Source organism: Hemicordylus capensis, chromosome 1 (assembly GCF_027244095.1).
Source record: "Hemicordylus capensis ecotype Gifberg chromosome 1, rHemCap1.1.pri, whole genome shotgun sequence".
NCBI classification, from domain to species: Eukaryota; Metazoa; Chordata; class Lepidosauria; order Squamata; family Cordylidae; genus Hemicordylus; species Hemicordylus capensis.
This window is the reverse complement of record NC_069657.1, coordinates 97,585,334-97,601,931: the sequence shown is the minus strand read 5'-3', so window position 1 is coordinate 97,601,931 and position 16,598 is coordinate 97,585,334. Positions and strand designations below refer to the sequence as shown.

General features: G+C 42.7%; 1 protein-coding gene across 3 annotated transcripts in view; it reads right to left on the bottom strand.

Moving 5' to 3' along the window:
* The window catches only part of LOC128350516 (actin, alpha skeletal muscle B), a 40,373-nt gene extending 23,775 nt beyond the window's left edge, over positions 1–16,598 (bottom strand). For 2 of the 3 annotated variants that reach the window (XM_053308943.1, XM_053308936.1), the window contains exons 1-3: positions 16,451–16,598; positions 8,147–8,294; positions 4,493–4,621 (exon numbers count right to left, since the gene is read on the bottom strand). In XM_053308943.1, the coding sequence (XP_053164918.1) occupies positions 4,493–4,621; positions 8,147–8,275 (258 nt within the window). In that variant the 5' untranslated portion in view covers positions 8,276–8,294; positions 16,451–16,598. Of the gene's footprint in view, positions 1–4,492; positions 4,622–8,146; positions 8,295–15,416; positions 15,436–16,450 lie in introns of those variants that run through there. The other variant, XM_053308939.1, reaches the window with a different exon arrangement.

Genomic DNA, 16,598 nt, shown 5'->3' with positions numbered 1-16,598 from the left:
CAGGGGTTGTTACTTGGATGATATGGTCAATGTGATCTAGTTATATGCCTACAGAATCGGCCTACCAGAAAGTTTATTTCCGCTTTGCAAACATAAATGCACACAAGAAGCAGCAGAGCAGGCCTCTCCTATTCTTGAAATAAAGTGGAGGGGGGGGGGGAGTTCTGAAGGAGGAAAATATTCATAGAGATGCATTGGAGATATCCTGAAATCATTACATGCTGGTGTTGAAGAGGCCATGATTGCATAACAGGTCTTTACAATAGTTTTCAGAGCATTGCCTTTCCATAGTATTTGAAGGACTGCCTTTCTTCTCCCATATGAGCCTGCCCAACCTTTAAGTTCTTCATCAAGACCCTTCAATGGATGCCCCACTGTCTCAGAAGTGAAATAGGTAGCAATGGAGAAGAAGGACTCTTCAGTGGTGGCTCTCCACATATGGAATACTTTCCCCATACAAATCAGAGAAGTCCCAATATTATTTTATTCATTGATTGATTTATTATATTTGTACACTGCTCCAAACTTCCGTCTCTGGGTGGTTTACAGCAACATAAAACATAAATCAGAACCTGAAAACAATTTAAAACCATGAATCGAGTTAAAAAGCTTGGGTGAATAAATAAGGTAGTTCTCACAACCAATTCCAGGGCAGGGAGGGTGGTTGGGGGAGAAGGCAGGGTTCAACCTACCTTCCTCCTAGACGATCGTTCTGCTTGTCTTTGGCACGTAAGCCATACACCCACATGATCTGCATGATATCCCAGAATGCATAGTGAAATAGGGATGTGCACGGAACCGGCTGGCCTGGTTCAGTTCAAGGCCGGACTGGCCTCAAACCCAACCGGGCCACTTCAGTCCGGCACCCCCTCGAACCCTACACCCCCGTTCAGTCCAGTCAGGGGAGGTTGCGATCTTGATTTTGTAAAATAAATAAACAAATAATTTTTTTTAACCTTTTACTTCCTCAGGGGTGTTCCTGGAGGTGGTGGGGGGGGGGATCCGCGGAGGTTCCCCCTCCCCCTGGCCTTTGAAATGACCTCTTCGGCCGTTTTTCAGCCTTCACCCAGCAGCCATTATGGAGGCCGTGCGCCTGCACACATGGCCTCCATAATGGCTGCCGGGTGAAGGCCAAAAACTGGCTGAAGAGCTGCTGAACCAGCTGAGGGGGGATCTCTGTGGACCCCACCCCGCCCACCGCCTCCAGGAAAGGTAAAAAAAAAGTTATTGTGTTTTCTTTTACAAATTCAAGATCGCGAATGCCTGAACATTCGGGGGTGTTTCGTCTAGGGTTGGACCAAACAGAGGGTAGTTCGGTTCGACACTGAAGAGTTGGACCAAACCGGTTCAATGTTGAACATGTTCGACGTCAAATGTGTTTGCACACCCCTACAGTGAAATGACCACAGTGCATTTGGGCATACTCCCATTAGATGGATGCCCTCAGACCCATCTCTGTGTGCACCCAGGCTGAAAGCAGAGAGATGGGGAGTAGGGATATGTACAAAATGGATGTTGAGTTCTGACCCGAGCTCAAAACAAAACACAAAATGGCCAAAATGTTAACAACAGCTGAACCAGCTGTTTTGACGAACAATTTAAAATGTTTTGAGTGTTTTGGCCATAGGGAATAATGGGGAAACTCGAAATAACCCATCGTTCCCCATGGGTAGCTCCTAGGGACACCAAAGTGGGTTGGGTGATAGGGCATGATTGGTGTTACCTACCACCGAACTCACAAAATTATAAGCATAAGAAAATAAATTATAAAATAATTTTATAAAATAAAATAAGAAAATAATTATAAGAAAATAAAATTATAAGTGCTGCAATAAAATTATAAGTAAGTTAGAATTTTTGTTTGAATCATGGACATTTTGTGATTCAAAAAGTTCACATTTTGAAAAACAGTTTCCAAGTGACACCAACTGAAATCTGCCTGAAAGATAGGAGTGGAACCACTGCAAAGCAATACCTCCCCCTCCCAAACCTCTCAAAAAGTCCAGAATGATACTATGGTTTATAGTATTGAAAGCTGCTGAGAGATCCAAAAGGACCAACAGAGTCACAGTCCCTCTGTCCATTCCCTGTTGGACAGGGGCATAGCTATAAGTGAGTGGATGAGTTCAAATAACCCGGGCCCCCAAGCTCCAAAGGGCCTCCCCAGCTCCACCCCCAGGTGTGGATTTACACAGAGGCAAAGGAGGCATCTGCCTCCAGCGGCAAAATTTGAGGAGCGGCTCCTCAAATTTTGCTGTGTCTCTCTGTCTCTGGGGAGGCATTGGCATCAGGGGAACGAGAGGAAAGTCCCCCCCCCTTACTTTAATTTTTAAAAAGACGGCGGCAGTAGCTGCTCTGGGGAGGGGGTGACCGGGCGAGTGGGGAAAAGGGGATCTTTTGCCCCCTAAAAGACTGCTGCGGTGGCAGCGGCTGGCTGCAGGGAGGAAGGGGGGTGAGGAGGGAAGAGTGCCCCCTTGTTTTAATCTCTAAAAGCCCATCGCTGTGTGGGCAGTGGCGAGCTCAGCTCTGTCCTCCTACCCTGGTCTTGTGGTAGCAAGCATGACTTGTTTCCTTAGCTAAGCAGGGTCTGTCCTGGTTGTATTTGAATGGGAAACTAGAAGTGTGAGCACTGTAGGATATTCCCCTCAGGGGATGGAGCCACTCTGGGAAGAGCAGAAGGTTCCCAGCAGAAGGTTCCCTGAGAGAGATTCCTGCCTGCAACCTTGGAGAAGCCACTGACAGTCTGTGAAGACAATACTGGGCAAGATGGACCAATGGTCTGACTCAGTATATGGCAGCTTCCTATGTTCCCTCCTCCCAAGTGAGCAGTCTGCATGTGGGCTCTGCTATCTGCAGCCAATTTCCAGCTTTCCTTCTGGAAGGAAAGCCAAAAATGGGCTGTGGGTGGCGGAGTCCAGCATGCAGTAACCTGGGCGAAGGAAGGAGCTGAGATCGCTGCTGCCCACACAGCGGTGGACTTTTAAAGGTTAAAAAGGGGGGCACTCTTCCCTCCTCATCCCGCCCCCAACCTGCAGCCAGCCACTACCACCATGTGCTGCCACATGGTGGTAGTGCTGCCACAGCTTTTTTTGTTAATTAAAGTAAAATGGGGGAAACCTTCCTCCCCCCCTCCCTGCAGCTACTGCTCTGGCAGCAGCTTTTTTAAAAATTAAGAAGCAGAGAACTTTCTTCCCTCCCTCCCTGCTGTTACTGCCACTGCCAGCTACTGCCATGGGCAGCAAAACGGTTAATCTGCCCCTGTCCACCCACCCACCCCATTTTCATCATTATCTCCCTCACTCTGAGGGGCTGCCAGGGAGAGGGGCGAACACAGGCCATCTAGCTATTCCTCTGCTTGTGGAGATTATCCATCAGGCCGACCAAGGCAGTCTCCACCCCATAGCCTACCCGAAAACCAGTCTGGAATGGGGAGCTGGGAGGCCACCACCCTCTCAATTACCTTACCCAACCATGGAAGGTAGGAAACAGGCCTATACAGGCTTACCTCACTATCCACAGATTCACCATCCATGGTTTCGCACATCCGCAGTTGGGTGATTGACACCCAACCTCGGCATATGCGAAAAATAACTGGCCAAAATTTATTGATTGATTTGATTCGATTCGATTTTTATACCACCCTTCCAAAATGGCTCAGGGCGGTTAATTCTATGTATCCGTGGTTTAGAGAGGGCTGGAAATTTCATCAAACTATTAATATTCCTGATTCCACTCCACTGCCTTGTCCTTGCATACCACAACTCTTTTTCTTGGATTCTACATGTCCCTGTCACACTTGGCCAAAGCACATGACAGGATAAATGGCAGGATAAAAAACAGGGCAGAAAAGAAATCTCTTTGACAGCAACAGGTCAGAGCAGATGGCGTGGTAAGGCTGGATTCTGGTTTAGGCCTACTCTCTCATCTAAGTGACAGGTGACCTCTGCTTGTGGCTATTCCCTACCAGAAAGACAGGCCTGGTTTTGCTTGCCTTTGCCTCACCACACACCGCCTTGCATGGGTAATCTTTTCTCAGGACATTGCTTCCTCACATGGCAGAAGCAGACTTTGACAGAATTATAAGCAAGGCCACTCCCATGTGTGCTCCTGACCATTTAGGATCCCTGGCCTTTCACATGTGCAGCCAACGGTATGGGAGCCTTATCTGCATGGTACAGGCTCACACTGCAGGAAAGTCTGTGTGAAACACAACCAGGGCTGGACCAATTGTGTGGATATCTCCCTGCAAACAGGTGCTAAAGTCCCATGCAGTGTGCCCAGTCCATGTAGTAATTTTATTCACATATGCTCCCATGCAGTGTGGGGTCATGCCATGTGGAAACAGTTTCCATGCAGCCGGCTGCACATGGGAATGGTGTCTTTGTCTGGCCCTAGTGGTGCGGTCTTTACTTCGGTGGCACAGTTATTGTTAATTGCCATTTTCAAAAGCAGCAAATGATAACTATAAGCTTCATGAACACAATCCACTCACCTTTTCCATGTCATCCCAATTGGTGATAATCCCATGCTCAATGGGATATTTCAGAGTCAGGATCCCTCTTTTACTCTGTGCTTCATCCCCAACATAGCTGTCTTTTTGACCCATTCCTACCATAACACCCTGGAAAATTATCAAAAGAAAAGCATCACCCTCAATATCACATTGTTATAATGCAAATATTTACTAAAGAGATTCACTATTGTCATCTCTGCAGCTAAATAATAATTCAGAACAAAGGGGAGATGTAATTTTTAAAGCTATTCCAATTTGTATCTCTCTGACAGTTTCATACGATCACTTTCATTGTTTTATTCTATATAGGCAATCAATTCCTTCTTTACTGAAATAGCCATAAAACAAAATAACAGCAAAATGTTTATCCAACAGTATTACAATGGAAAGCCACCTAATAGCATTGGTGCAGCGGGGAAATGACTTGAATAGCAAACCAGAGGTTGCCAGTTTGAATCCCTGCTGGCATATTTCCCAGACTATGAGAAACACCTATATCGTTCAGCAGCAATATAGGAAGATGCTGAAAGGCATCATCTCATACTGTGCGGGAGATGGCAATGGTAAACCCCTCCTGTATTCTACTAAAGAAAAAACACAGGGCTCTGTGGTCACCAGGAGTCGACACCTACTCAATGGCACACTTTAACTTTATTAAAATGAAAGTTTTAAGCACACATTTCAGAGGTTATATTAGAAGATAGATTTTTGAAGCTGAGTGTCATCTTGACTTTACCCATGAGATTTTGTTTGGCACCAGAAACACAAATACTATGGACCTGATACAGTCAAAGTGAAGCATTTTTACATTCCATTGACCCTAAGCCTGCTAACTGAAAAAAGAGGCACATTTTTAAAATGGTGATTCTCTTTATTTAGCAGGGAAAGAACAACTGGCCCTATTCATCTCTAGCACAGCATCCCTCCAGTGACTGCTGCTAGTATCTATCTTATGTTTCTTTTTTAGATTGTGGGGCCTTTGAGAAGAGGAAGGAAATTGAGAATTTTATTTTATTTTATTTTATTTTATTTTATTTTATTTTATTTATATTGATGTAAACCACTTTGGGAACTTTGGTTGAAAAGCAGTATATAAATATTCATTGTATTCGTATTCATTAAATGGGAGAGAATTAAGTGCTTCACCTTCTAATTAAAATTGATGACACCTTAAAATGCTAAACTTTGGCTGGACTCTACTCCATATCTGAAATGTTTCTCAGCAATTCCTGTCATAAGATAATTTACATTTAAGTAAATTTGGGCAGTAGTAATACAGCATGTACAAAAAAAAGGCCAAGAATATTTAAGCTTTTTTAGCTTGTTTTTAAATATATTGATTCAAAATTATTTGCTGTTGTCATATAAACCCTCTCTATATGGCTTGATTTCTCACATGCAAAATTATTAAACTGTAAGGCAGTGTTCTCTCTAATTTTTTCCATCTGTGTGCAGAATGAGTTTTGTCCTAGGCGACAATATCAAGGCAGTGTACACACACATGGATTCAGAGTGAGACCTTCCTGATTCAACCGGACAGGGATCTAAAATTAACTGAGCGGACATCAAAAAATGTGTGAGCGCGCACACATGCACACACCTTAGAGGGAACACTGCTGTATGGCTGAAAAGCAATTCAGAGGCTGCATAGTGTCTGTAAAAGGTATTCTATACATTCCTGAGCAATCAGAAAATTTCCTTTTAAAAGTAAACATTTGAAGTGGGAAACATGCCAGCAACAAGCATTTCATTTAGTGTATAGACCATTGGAAAAAATAGAGTTAATGGGCAATGTTTATTGTTTCCTTAAGGCTGCACTATTAGACGTTATTTCTAATGTAGCTATTTCTATTAGATGCTTGTTAGGGTCCCTACTAACTTGGAACCCCTGCTAACATGGCAAAGAGGCACCTTTTAATGTGGTGATTCTCTTTATTTAGCAAAGGGAGAGTAACTGGCCCTATCCACCCTCAGCTCAGTACCTCCAGTGACTGTTAAGAACATAATAACAGCCCTGCTGGATCAGGTACAAGGCCCATCTAGTCCAGCATCCTGTTTCACACAGTAGCCCACCAGATGCCTCTAGGGAGCCCACAGGCAAGAAGTATGTGCATGCCCGCTCTCCAGCTGTTGCTCCACTGCAACTGGTATTGAGAGGCATTGTGCCTCTGAGGCTGGAGATGGCCCACAGCCATCATACTAATAGCCATTGATAGACCTGTCATACATGAATCTAAGTCCCTTTTAAAGCCATCCAAGCTTGTGGCCATCACCACATCCCATGGCAAGGAATTCCATAGATCAATTATGCACTGTGTGAAAAAGTACTTCTGCTTGTCAGTCCTAAATTTCCCAACCTTCAGTTTCATGGGGTGACCCCTGATTCTAGTGTTGTAAGAGAGGGAGAAAAATTTCTCTCTGTCTACCCTCTCCACTCCATGCATAACTTTATACGCTTCGATCATGTCTCCCCTTAGTCGCCTCTTTTCCAAGGTAAAGAGCCCCGGATGCTGTAGCCTAGCCTCATAAGGAAGGTGCTCCAGGCCCCTGATCATTTTAGTTGCCCTCTTCTTCACCTTTTCCAGTTCTACAATGTCCTTCTTAAGATACAGTGCCCAAAGCTGTATGCAGTATTCCAGATGTGGCCACACCATAGATTTGTATAAGGGCATTATGATATTCAGATTTTTATTTTCAATCCCCCTCCTAATGATTCCTAGCATGGAATTAGCTTTTTTCACAGCTGCTGCACACTGAGACAACACTTTCAACGAGCTGTCCACCACGACCCCAAGATTTCTCTCCTGGTCAGTCACCAACAGCTCAGATCCCATCAGCGTATATGTAATGTTGGTGGTTTTTGCCCCAATGTGCATCCCTTTACACTTGCTTACATTGAACTGCATTTGCCATTTTGCCTTCCAGTCCCCCAGTTTGGAGAGATCTTTTTGGAGCTCCTCGCAATCCATTGTGGATTTCACTACCCTAAATAGTTTAGTTTCATCTGCAAATTTGGCCACTTCACTGGTCACCCCAACTTCTAGATCGTTTATGAACAAGCTAAAGAGCACTGGTCCCAGTACCAATCCCTGGGGGACCCCACTTCCTATGTACCTCCATTGTGAAAACTGTCCATTTATTCCTACTCTCTGTTTTCTGTTCTTCAAACAGTTACTATTGCTGGTGTATATCTTATGTTTCTTTTTAGATTGTGAGCCCTTTGGACAGTGATCCATCTTATTTATTTATTATTTCTCTGTGTAAACCACCTTGAGCCATTTTTGGAAGGGGGGTATAGAAATCGAATAAATAAAATAAATAAAGTAATTCTTGAATTATAACCTTATTTAACCCCTATGCTCAGAATTCTAACAATTAACAAGCATCACTGCAAATTTTAAAAAAGAAAACTAAATAAGATCAACCAAATATGTTTCAGTTCAATCCTACATAGACGCATACTTCTATGCATGGATTTTTGTTGTTGCTGGATTGGGTATCATACCCTACTTTTGAAATCCCATTATATTCATATGTGGCTTGCATGTGGTGTGCTGTGCCCCTGTGTATATGTAGAAATGGTCCTGCAGTTTTCTGGATTGCGACCATAGGAATTTTTAAATAAAAACTGACCTGGTGCCGAGGTCGTCCAACGATGGATGGAAATACAGCCCGTGGAGCGTCATCTCCGGCAAATCCAGCTTTACACAGCCCAGAGCCATTATCACAGACGAGAGCGGTGGTTTCATCATCATCACACATAGCTCCTCACAGTCCTCAGCTGCAGAAACAACCATTTGTTGGAGAGAAGTAAAACGAGATAACTTGGGATGAAATTTTACTATGAAATATAATTTAGGAAAACAAACAGCAAAACACGCAGTAAGGCTGCTGCTTAAAAACAGCAGACAAGTGAATAGAACCAATGATATTAAAAGAGTATCCTAATAACTCAAGCTAACAAGCCCTAGAAAGCAATAATTCCTAATATATTAAGACAGGACCCACTAGTAAGCCACATTTGGAGTACTGCATACAGTTCTGGTCACTGTGTCTTATTTATTTATTAAATTTATATACCGCCTTTCATTAAAAACAATCCCAAGGCGATTTACAAAAGTTTAAAAATACAATAAAAATGACAATTAAAAATTAAGCTTAAAATGAAACAAATCTGATTTAAAATGTAAAATACAAACATAAAAACTTAAGGATGTTGTAGAACTAGAAAAGGTGCAAAAGAGGGCAAACAAGATAATCAGGGGCCTGGAGCACCTTCCTCATGAAGCAAGGCTACAGCATCTGGGGCTCTTAAGTTTGGAAGAGAGGTGACTAAGGGGAGACATGATTGAGGTGTATAAAATTATGCATGGAATAAAGAGAGTGGACAGAGAGAAATTTTTCTCCCTCTTTCACAACACGAGAACCAGGGATGATGCCATGAAACTGAAGGCTGGGAATTTTAGGAACAACAAAAGCACTTTTTTTTCACACAGAACATAATTAATCTTTGGAATTCTCTGCTGCAGGATGTGGTGATGGCCACTAGTTTAGATGGCTAAACTAGACAAATTCATGGAGGACAGATCTATCGATGGCAACTAGTCAGTTGACTGTAGGCTACCTCCAGCCTCAGAGGCACTATCCCTCTCAATACCAGTTGCAGGGAACCAACAGCAAGAGAAAGGGCATGCCCTCAACTTGCCAGTGGGCTTCCAAGTGGCATCTGATGGCCACACGGTTACACAGGATGCTGAACTAGAGAGGCCTTGGGCCTGATGCAGCAGGGCTGTTTTTATTTTCTTATTTGAAACGCCCCCTTTCCCCATGGGTCATCCTGAATTTGGACTTGCTCTACCTTTGCCTAGGAGATAAGAAATTCAAAGGGTGGTATCAGAAGATAATGAAGTTCTTCTCACGATCCATGAGAAGAACTTCTGTTGGGTTTGCGGGGAGAGCAGGCTTAGCCTGTTTTCCCCGCAGATGATCCTGCCCAGATGATTGTGGCTTTGTCATGGAGCCAGCAGGGGTGGTGGGGATCGGGGGGCAGCTGGGGGCATCCTGAAGAGACCCCCAAGCCCAGGAGGCTGCTTGCAGCCTCCTGGTCAGGGGTCTACTTGTGTTTTGCTGCATGCCGCAGCAACACACAAGCAACAGAACACTTGCTCTGTTAACCTCATTTAAGGGGAGGGTGTTTTAGGCGGGCTAGCTGCCTTGGGAGCACTGGTCTTGCCCATGCGCCTGGTGGTTCCCACGATCAATGGAGAGCGGGCTAAACTCCCTTAGCTCACTTTCTGTTGTTTGTGGGAATAGCCTCAATACATTTTAAAAGCCCATCATGAATTTATACAAAAGAAACAAATGTAAAATATCCATCACAAGCTGGGGGACTTGAGGGTTATTCCCACTACTCCATCAGTAACAAGGCCTTTTAGATTGCTCATCAGGCTGTCAACAATGGGTTTTTAAAATGTCAAAAAAGGACTATGGAAGCCTCCATTCTAGATCAATACTTGGAACTAATTAGCTCAAACCAAATTCCACTTTTTTCCATGTTCAGAATTTCCGTGTTTCTTGAGCAGAACTGGGTGGAACAGTAACTGATAAATCTCATATGAATGGACTCCTCCATCACAGAACAAGTGTATGCACCTGCCATCACAAATCAAGAAGCTGATGTATTATGTCACTTCAAATATAAGATCCTTCAATGGAGATTGATAACTCACAGATAATTGTGTGAACTATCACTGCAGCGATTTTTAAAGGGGGGGGGTACAGAATCCCTACTCTAGCTTTGAGGAGTCTCGGATAGGCTGCTACCATCCACTTTTTAATATGTGCAGATTCACCCTTCCAAGGGAATATTCTGGGAGAGTAAAGTGAACCCCTCCCTACAAGAAAGGCTTGAGCAGTCTTAGGCCTCAAGAGCATGTGACTAGGGCAGGACCTAATAAGGAGTAACACTCTATAACAGGAAAGATTTATTAATAATTGGATGATAAGGAGAACTATAGAGGCATTAATTATTGTTGCTTCCATTCAAGTAAATTGAAACTACAAGAACCACAGAAACTACAAGAAACATGCAGTCAGATCCATGCACTTAAATAAAAATAAATTCCCTGACGCATCTAGCTAAACTGCTCCCTATCCTTTCTACTTACTTCCAGGTAAGGAACTTCCAGCTGATTCCCAGCCAAAGGCTGTTAGTCTCCCCTTTCCTTTCAGCAGTTGCTAATCAGACCTCACGCAGAGGCCTCCAAGGAAGAACTGAACTCACACACCCTTCCCCTACTCCTCTCTAAGTCCAGTAACCCTGCCTCTCATTCTGGATTAGGCCACAGGAATTTGATTCTCCCAGGCTTCCTTTTTTATTTGGGAGAAAACTACTTTCCAAGCAGTTATTGCTTGAGAGAGCTGCAGGAGAGGAGAGCTGGTCTTGTGGTAGCAAGCATGACTTGTCCCCGTAGCTAAGCAGGGTCTGCCCTGGTTGCATCTGAATGGGAGGCTTGATGTGTGAGCACTGTAAGATATTCCCCTCAGGGGATGAAGCCGCTCTGGGAAGAGCAGAAGGTTTCAAGTTACTTCCCTGGCTTCTCCAAGACAGGGCTGAGAGAGATTCCTGCCTGCAACCTTGGCGAAGTCGCTGCCAGTCTGTGAAGACAATACTGAGCTAGATAGACCAATGGTCTGACTCAGTATATGGCAGTTTCCTATGTTTCCTATGAGGCCTAATCCTCCCTCAAACCTGACTATCACTACAATGACCAAGAAGCTAAATCTCCCACAATCCTCAGTTCTCATCACAGACACCAAAAGATTCTCTGCCTGACACAGGATACCACAGTGTACTTTGCTGAAATAGAGTGCTTGTAGAGCAAGAAGTTGTCTTTTAACCTATCTATGACTGAGAAATAACCACAGAATACAGTTTAATAAAAACTAATGTACTTTGAATTAAGGATGTGCATGAACGACTTGTGCATGGGCTGGTGGGGCAGGGAGCATCCTTACCTGCTCTGCTGCCACCCCGCCGCTTTTCCAGGTGCGGCACTCGCCCTAGCAACAGCTGCAGTAGGGTTGCAGCACTGCTCCCTACAGCCTGTGTGTGTGAACCGGCTCATGCACATCCCTACTTTGAATGGAGCCATAGAGTGACTGCAAAGGTTTTTTTTCTTTCAGAACTCCATTTAAGGCATCTGAGGGGGCGATAGCTTCACCACAGCTATCAAATCAGTGGCCACAATGGCCTCTGTGCATGTGTAGAGGCCATTTTCTTGACCTCCATGCATGCACAGAGACTTGAACTGGGCCCGAAACAGGCCTAGCTGCTCTGGAGGAGTGGGGGGTGGGGTCCCCACTGCCCTAGCGCTGCCAGCAGCAAGCAGCAAGGTAAAATTTAACTTCCCTCCTGCCCCAACTCTCTTTAGCTAAGCCCCCTGCCTCCCTTTCTCTTTACTGGTAAAGGGGAATCCTTACCACATTCCCCTTTATCAGTCTGGCTTTGAGCCACCCTACCGAACCAAGAGTAGTTCAAATGTTCAAATAACCAGACTGGACCCGGTTCGGCTAGAGTCCATTTCTATTAGAGCCGAACCGAGTTTTTTGGTTTTGTGCACACCCCTAATTGCTTATCTATTGGTTACTTTTCTAGGTAAATGGATGACTTTTATGTGAGTTATTTGTTGGCAAATCAGATCCCTAAAGTGACTCTAGCTGTGGCAATGTTTCTGTCAGTCACAGAGAAGAAGAGGCAGCTGATAAATTGAGGCTTCCTTGTTATGGAGTAATTGATTTTTGTTTATTTTCTTGCTGTTTGGTTACTGTGCTGATGTATTTATCTTGATTTGCAGGCTATGATAAACAGATTGTCTGATTATTCTTGCTATTTAAATTCTAATGTATTGACCATATTAAATGAATTTATAAGTGTACTCCACCATGAGTATAGAGCTGCAATTAATTAAGTCTCTCAAGTGCATGTACACATAGTGAACACAATATCTGAAACCACACTGGATATAATTCAAGATGTTCAAAGTGGCCCCGAGAGGTGGCAAAAACAAGGCTTGTACAAGGCTTGCATCATACAGAGCTATTTCAAGCAGAGAATCCTTTACAAGGTAGGGTATTTCGTTCCTGCTTTAAATAGAGTATCTTGTCTTTAGATAATATATTTACTTGAGTGGGTTTTAGTACCCTTTTTTAGTCATGCCCACTGAAAAACATAAATTCATTTTCTCTGGGTGGGTCCTATTAAAAACTGGGGAAATTGAACTGAAAGGTTTTGATAGATGGGAGATCTTCTGCTCCCACATCCACAAAGACAATGAGAAACTTCAGGCTTTAATCATACAATACATCTCAGTGGTACTCTCAATGTTGTCTCAAGTAACATATTTTTTATTTGACAATTACAGGCTTCCTTTGACTCAGATCAGTGCCCCTAACACTAATCCGTTCTGCCATGATTTCCTGTGCCAAGAGAAATACAGAAAGCCATTTATTAAGTGGTAACATACTATGGTATGCATGTAGCCACTTCTGCACCTGATGAACATATGAAGCTATTTATACTGATGACAGTGGTTCCCTTGGATTCTACACTGACCAAATTAGATGTTGCACAGCAACCACACATAATAATCTTCTGACCATTTTTTTTAATGAAACGAAGTCCTAGAAAGCAATAAATTTGATTAGAGGAAAGCAGAGAGAGGAGGATCAACTCATTAAATTCAGCATACCATCATCACAAATCCTGTCCCTCACATGTGGAAAAGCAGCTTGCTTGTGTGGCATAACTTTGCCTGCAGTGGAAAGGATTAAGCCCCCTGCCTCCACATTTACTGCTCCTCCAAGCAAATTTGTAGCCTTCCATGTCTGCCAGCAAATGTTTGGCTGGAGAGACACCATTTGGACCATCTAGCCCAGAACTGTTTCTTCTGACTAGAGGTAAACCATGCCCCAGGTTGAAAACATGGGAAGCAGGGCAATTGTGAAATACTCTCTACGTAGTGAGATAACAAACGGCCAGCTTACCAAAAGATTAGCTGCACACTATGCAGTATCCTCATCTTTATTAGGATTGAATTACATTATTGAAATTGCTGGAGAATACTATATTTAACATTATGGCAAAACATACTTTCCCAAAAAGGCTGTACGGAGATGGGACATTTTAAACTAATAAATTGAGATGATAAAGGACATTTACATTTTTCCAAGCAGGCATTTAAAAACACTTTTTTCAGCAGAAGTCTCTCTATTATCCTCAATGATATAAACAGTCTTAGGTTTAAAAATAGGTCCTCTCTGGAAAGCTTCAGATAAGTGTTGGGTAATGTTTTGAAATGGCAGCAGCTGCTAAGTGCTCACTTACAACAACTGTTCTATATTTGTGAACTGTGAATTCCTTATCAAAAAGTCTGTTCTGAGAAACACAATGAGATATGTCTGGCTCCACTGTCCAAAAACAATGTGTACATGTGACTTCTGTCTAGGATCCTTACAGTCCAGTTTTAAGGTTAGCCTTTCACTTATCCAGGTACATAATGGGACAGAAAGTGTGAGAAGGACAGAAAAGGATTTTGTGATATACTCTCCTCCCTGGAAACAACTAGTAGGTGCTTTTAACCCCCATACATATCCAAAGTTAAACTATTCCAGTATCTCTTGTGCAGAACTGAGTGGAAAAATGAGGAATATCATATGAATGGAACAATCATGTCACAGAACAACCAGTGTGTTCTGTGACATGATAGTGTGCCCATGGCATCACAAAGCAAAAAATGGTTGTATTGTCTCATAGCATTTCAAATATAAGATTTTTCAGTGGAGGTCATTCACACCTGTGAGTAATTAAACAAAGTATAATTGAGATGAAACTTCATCTGTGAATCAGCCCTCATTGATTCTTTGGGATAACTTGGCACTTCCTTTGGCCACTGTAGCATACTTTGCTTTTTAATCCATACATTAAATCTCAGTTGCAGGCACTCTGGCGAACATGCCAGAAAACTATTGCTGGTATGCGTAAATATAGAAAATATCATTTGACAAGGTTTGCTGTACAAACTTATGGAAAACATTGTTAATTCCAATGGTGCATATCCCTATCATGTATTTAAAAAGTAAAAGTAAGTAAGTAAAACTTTATTTTGGTCGTAGACCAGCAATATATTTAAAAAGTAGTTTGGACTTGGTTGCTTCTGTAACAAAACAATCACAACAACCCTGATGCATATGAGGTTAAGTTCTTATCCATTACATGGAAGTGAATCTCACTGGAACGTGTTTAGTGTTAGGAAGCTAACCAACCACTCACAAATGGCTTACTCCTTACTCACTCTGGCTATCTTAAATCTTTTCTGCAATTCTAAATACTTTTACATGGAATAAATTCCACATAAATCAACTGTTCTTGATTCTACTAATAGATGTAATATGACAACTTTACACCTTGTACATGCGGGGGTGGGTGGGTGTTGCACTTAAATGCTTATTCTGAAGATGTTAGCAATTCAACTCTTCAAACAACAATACTTCTATTCCTCTTAGCAGATACTTTCATGCTGGAGCAGTTAAACATTATATGGCAATGAAATCTTACTAGTAACACACAAACCATCTTCCCAAACCTGTTGGATAATATCAGCACATTCTAGAGAATTACTGAGAAGTTGCCATTAAAAAAAATCCAGGCTGTATTCCTTATTTTATCGCCAAGTTACACAAATCAATATATAGGGGAACACTTTGTGATTCAATATTGTATACTGTAGCTGTTTTCTTTCTCATTAATTGGCTGTTTAAGCTGTATCCCCCACATGCACTTCATCGATCTTAGTAAGAATTAGATTGGCTTCAGCTTGCACATTACAATCTGTGGCAAACTCACATGTGCAAGTGAACTTGTTCTTCTCATTTCTGCTGCATGTTTTCACATCATGAAATAAAACTTGCATTTCTTCTCCATGGAGAGATAGGTGGGCTTCAGATGTGTGTGGAGTTTGTCAGCTCTCCTTGGGGGAGGGGGGAATATACATGCAGATTCTCTTTTGGATGGGACAATATTCATTGGATGGTGAAAGAGTGAGCATACGGATGGTGGAAGTGTGAGCATATGGATATGCTTTTTGCCATGTGTTCTTAATATGCAAAATCACCCTTAAGCCAGCTTTGCACCAGCAGTTACCATACCAAAAGTCAATGAGATTTGCACAGTGGACGGAACCCAAATCCAGATGTGAAACCATTACCTTCTAGCAGTAACAAAAAAGTAACACAAATATAGTGTATAACACGCTACCAAAAAGTGGTTGGGAAGTTGCCCTTATTCCTATACAGGTGTGAGCTACTGAAGCCAAAATGCTGATATTCAAGTTCCACAAAATAAACAGGATTTTCTGTTCAATGGCTGACATCCAGACTAACAGTGCTGGTGCAAATACACAGCATGCGCTATGGAGAGGGCTACCCTATGTAGCTGAGACTCCTGAAAACATGTCCCTGAGGGCTGCATGACCTCCAAGGACATATTTTCAGACTTCATAGTTGGCTACTGAGAGGAGAGATCAATGAAAATCACCCTTCTCCAGTAGTGCTCGCAGCATCTATGCATGAATATATCATTAGTCTGGACTGCAGTGGTAGTTACCTGCATATGGGGTCCCAACTGAATAACAGCAATTAGCAGGGCTGCATTGTGTACCATAAGCAGTTCTGATAATCACCAAGTGATAGTCAGAATATCCAGTTCAACTCAACATTGTATATGCTACTCCAATTAGGCATCTTAATTTACCAGCAAGAGCCATTGTCTCTGTCTTCAGAAGGAGCAAGCTCTTCAGGTAAAGCCTAGACAGCCTTTTTATGAAAGCAAGCCTTATTGAATTAAACACAGAGGTGAAAAGATGTCAGGGTAATACTTACCCCAAACACCAGGAGAGGGTGAAAATGTGCAGTAGCTCACTTGGAACAAATGAAAGGATTTCACCTTCTATTACATTTATATCAGCTCATGGAATGGAGTTCGTAGAATACCTAGGTCTGCCATGCCATTTTTGGAAACATTTTTTTC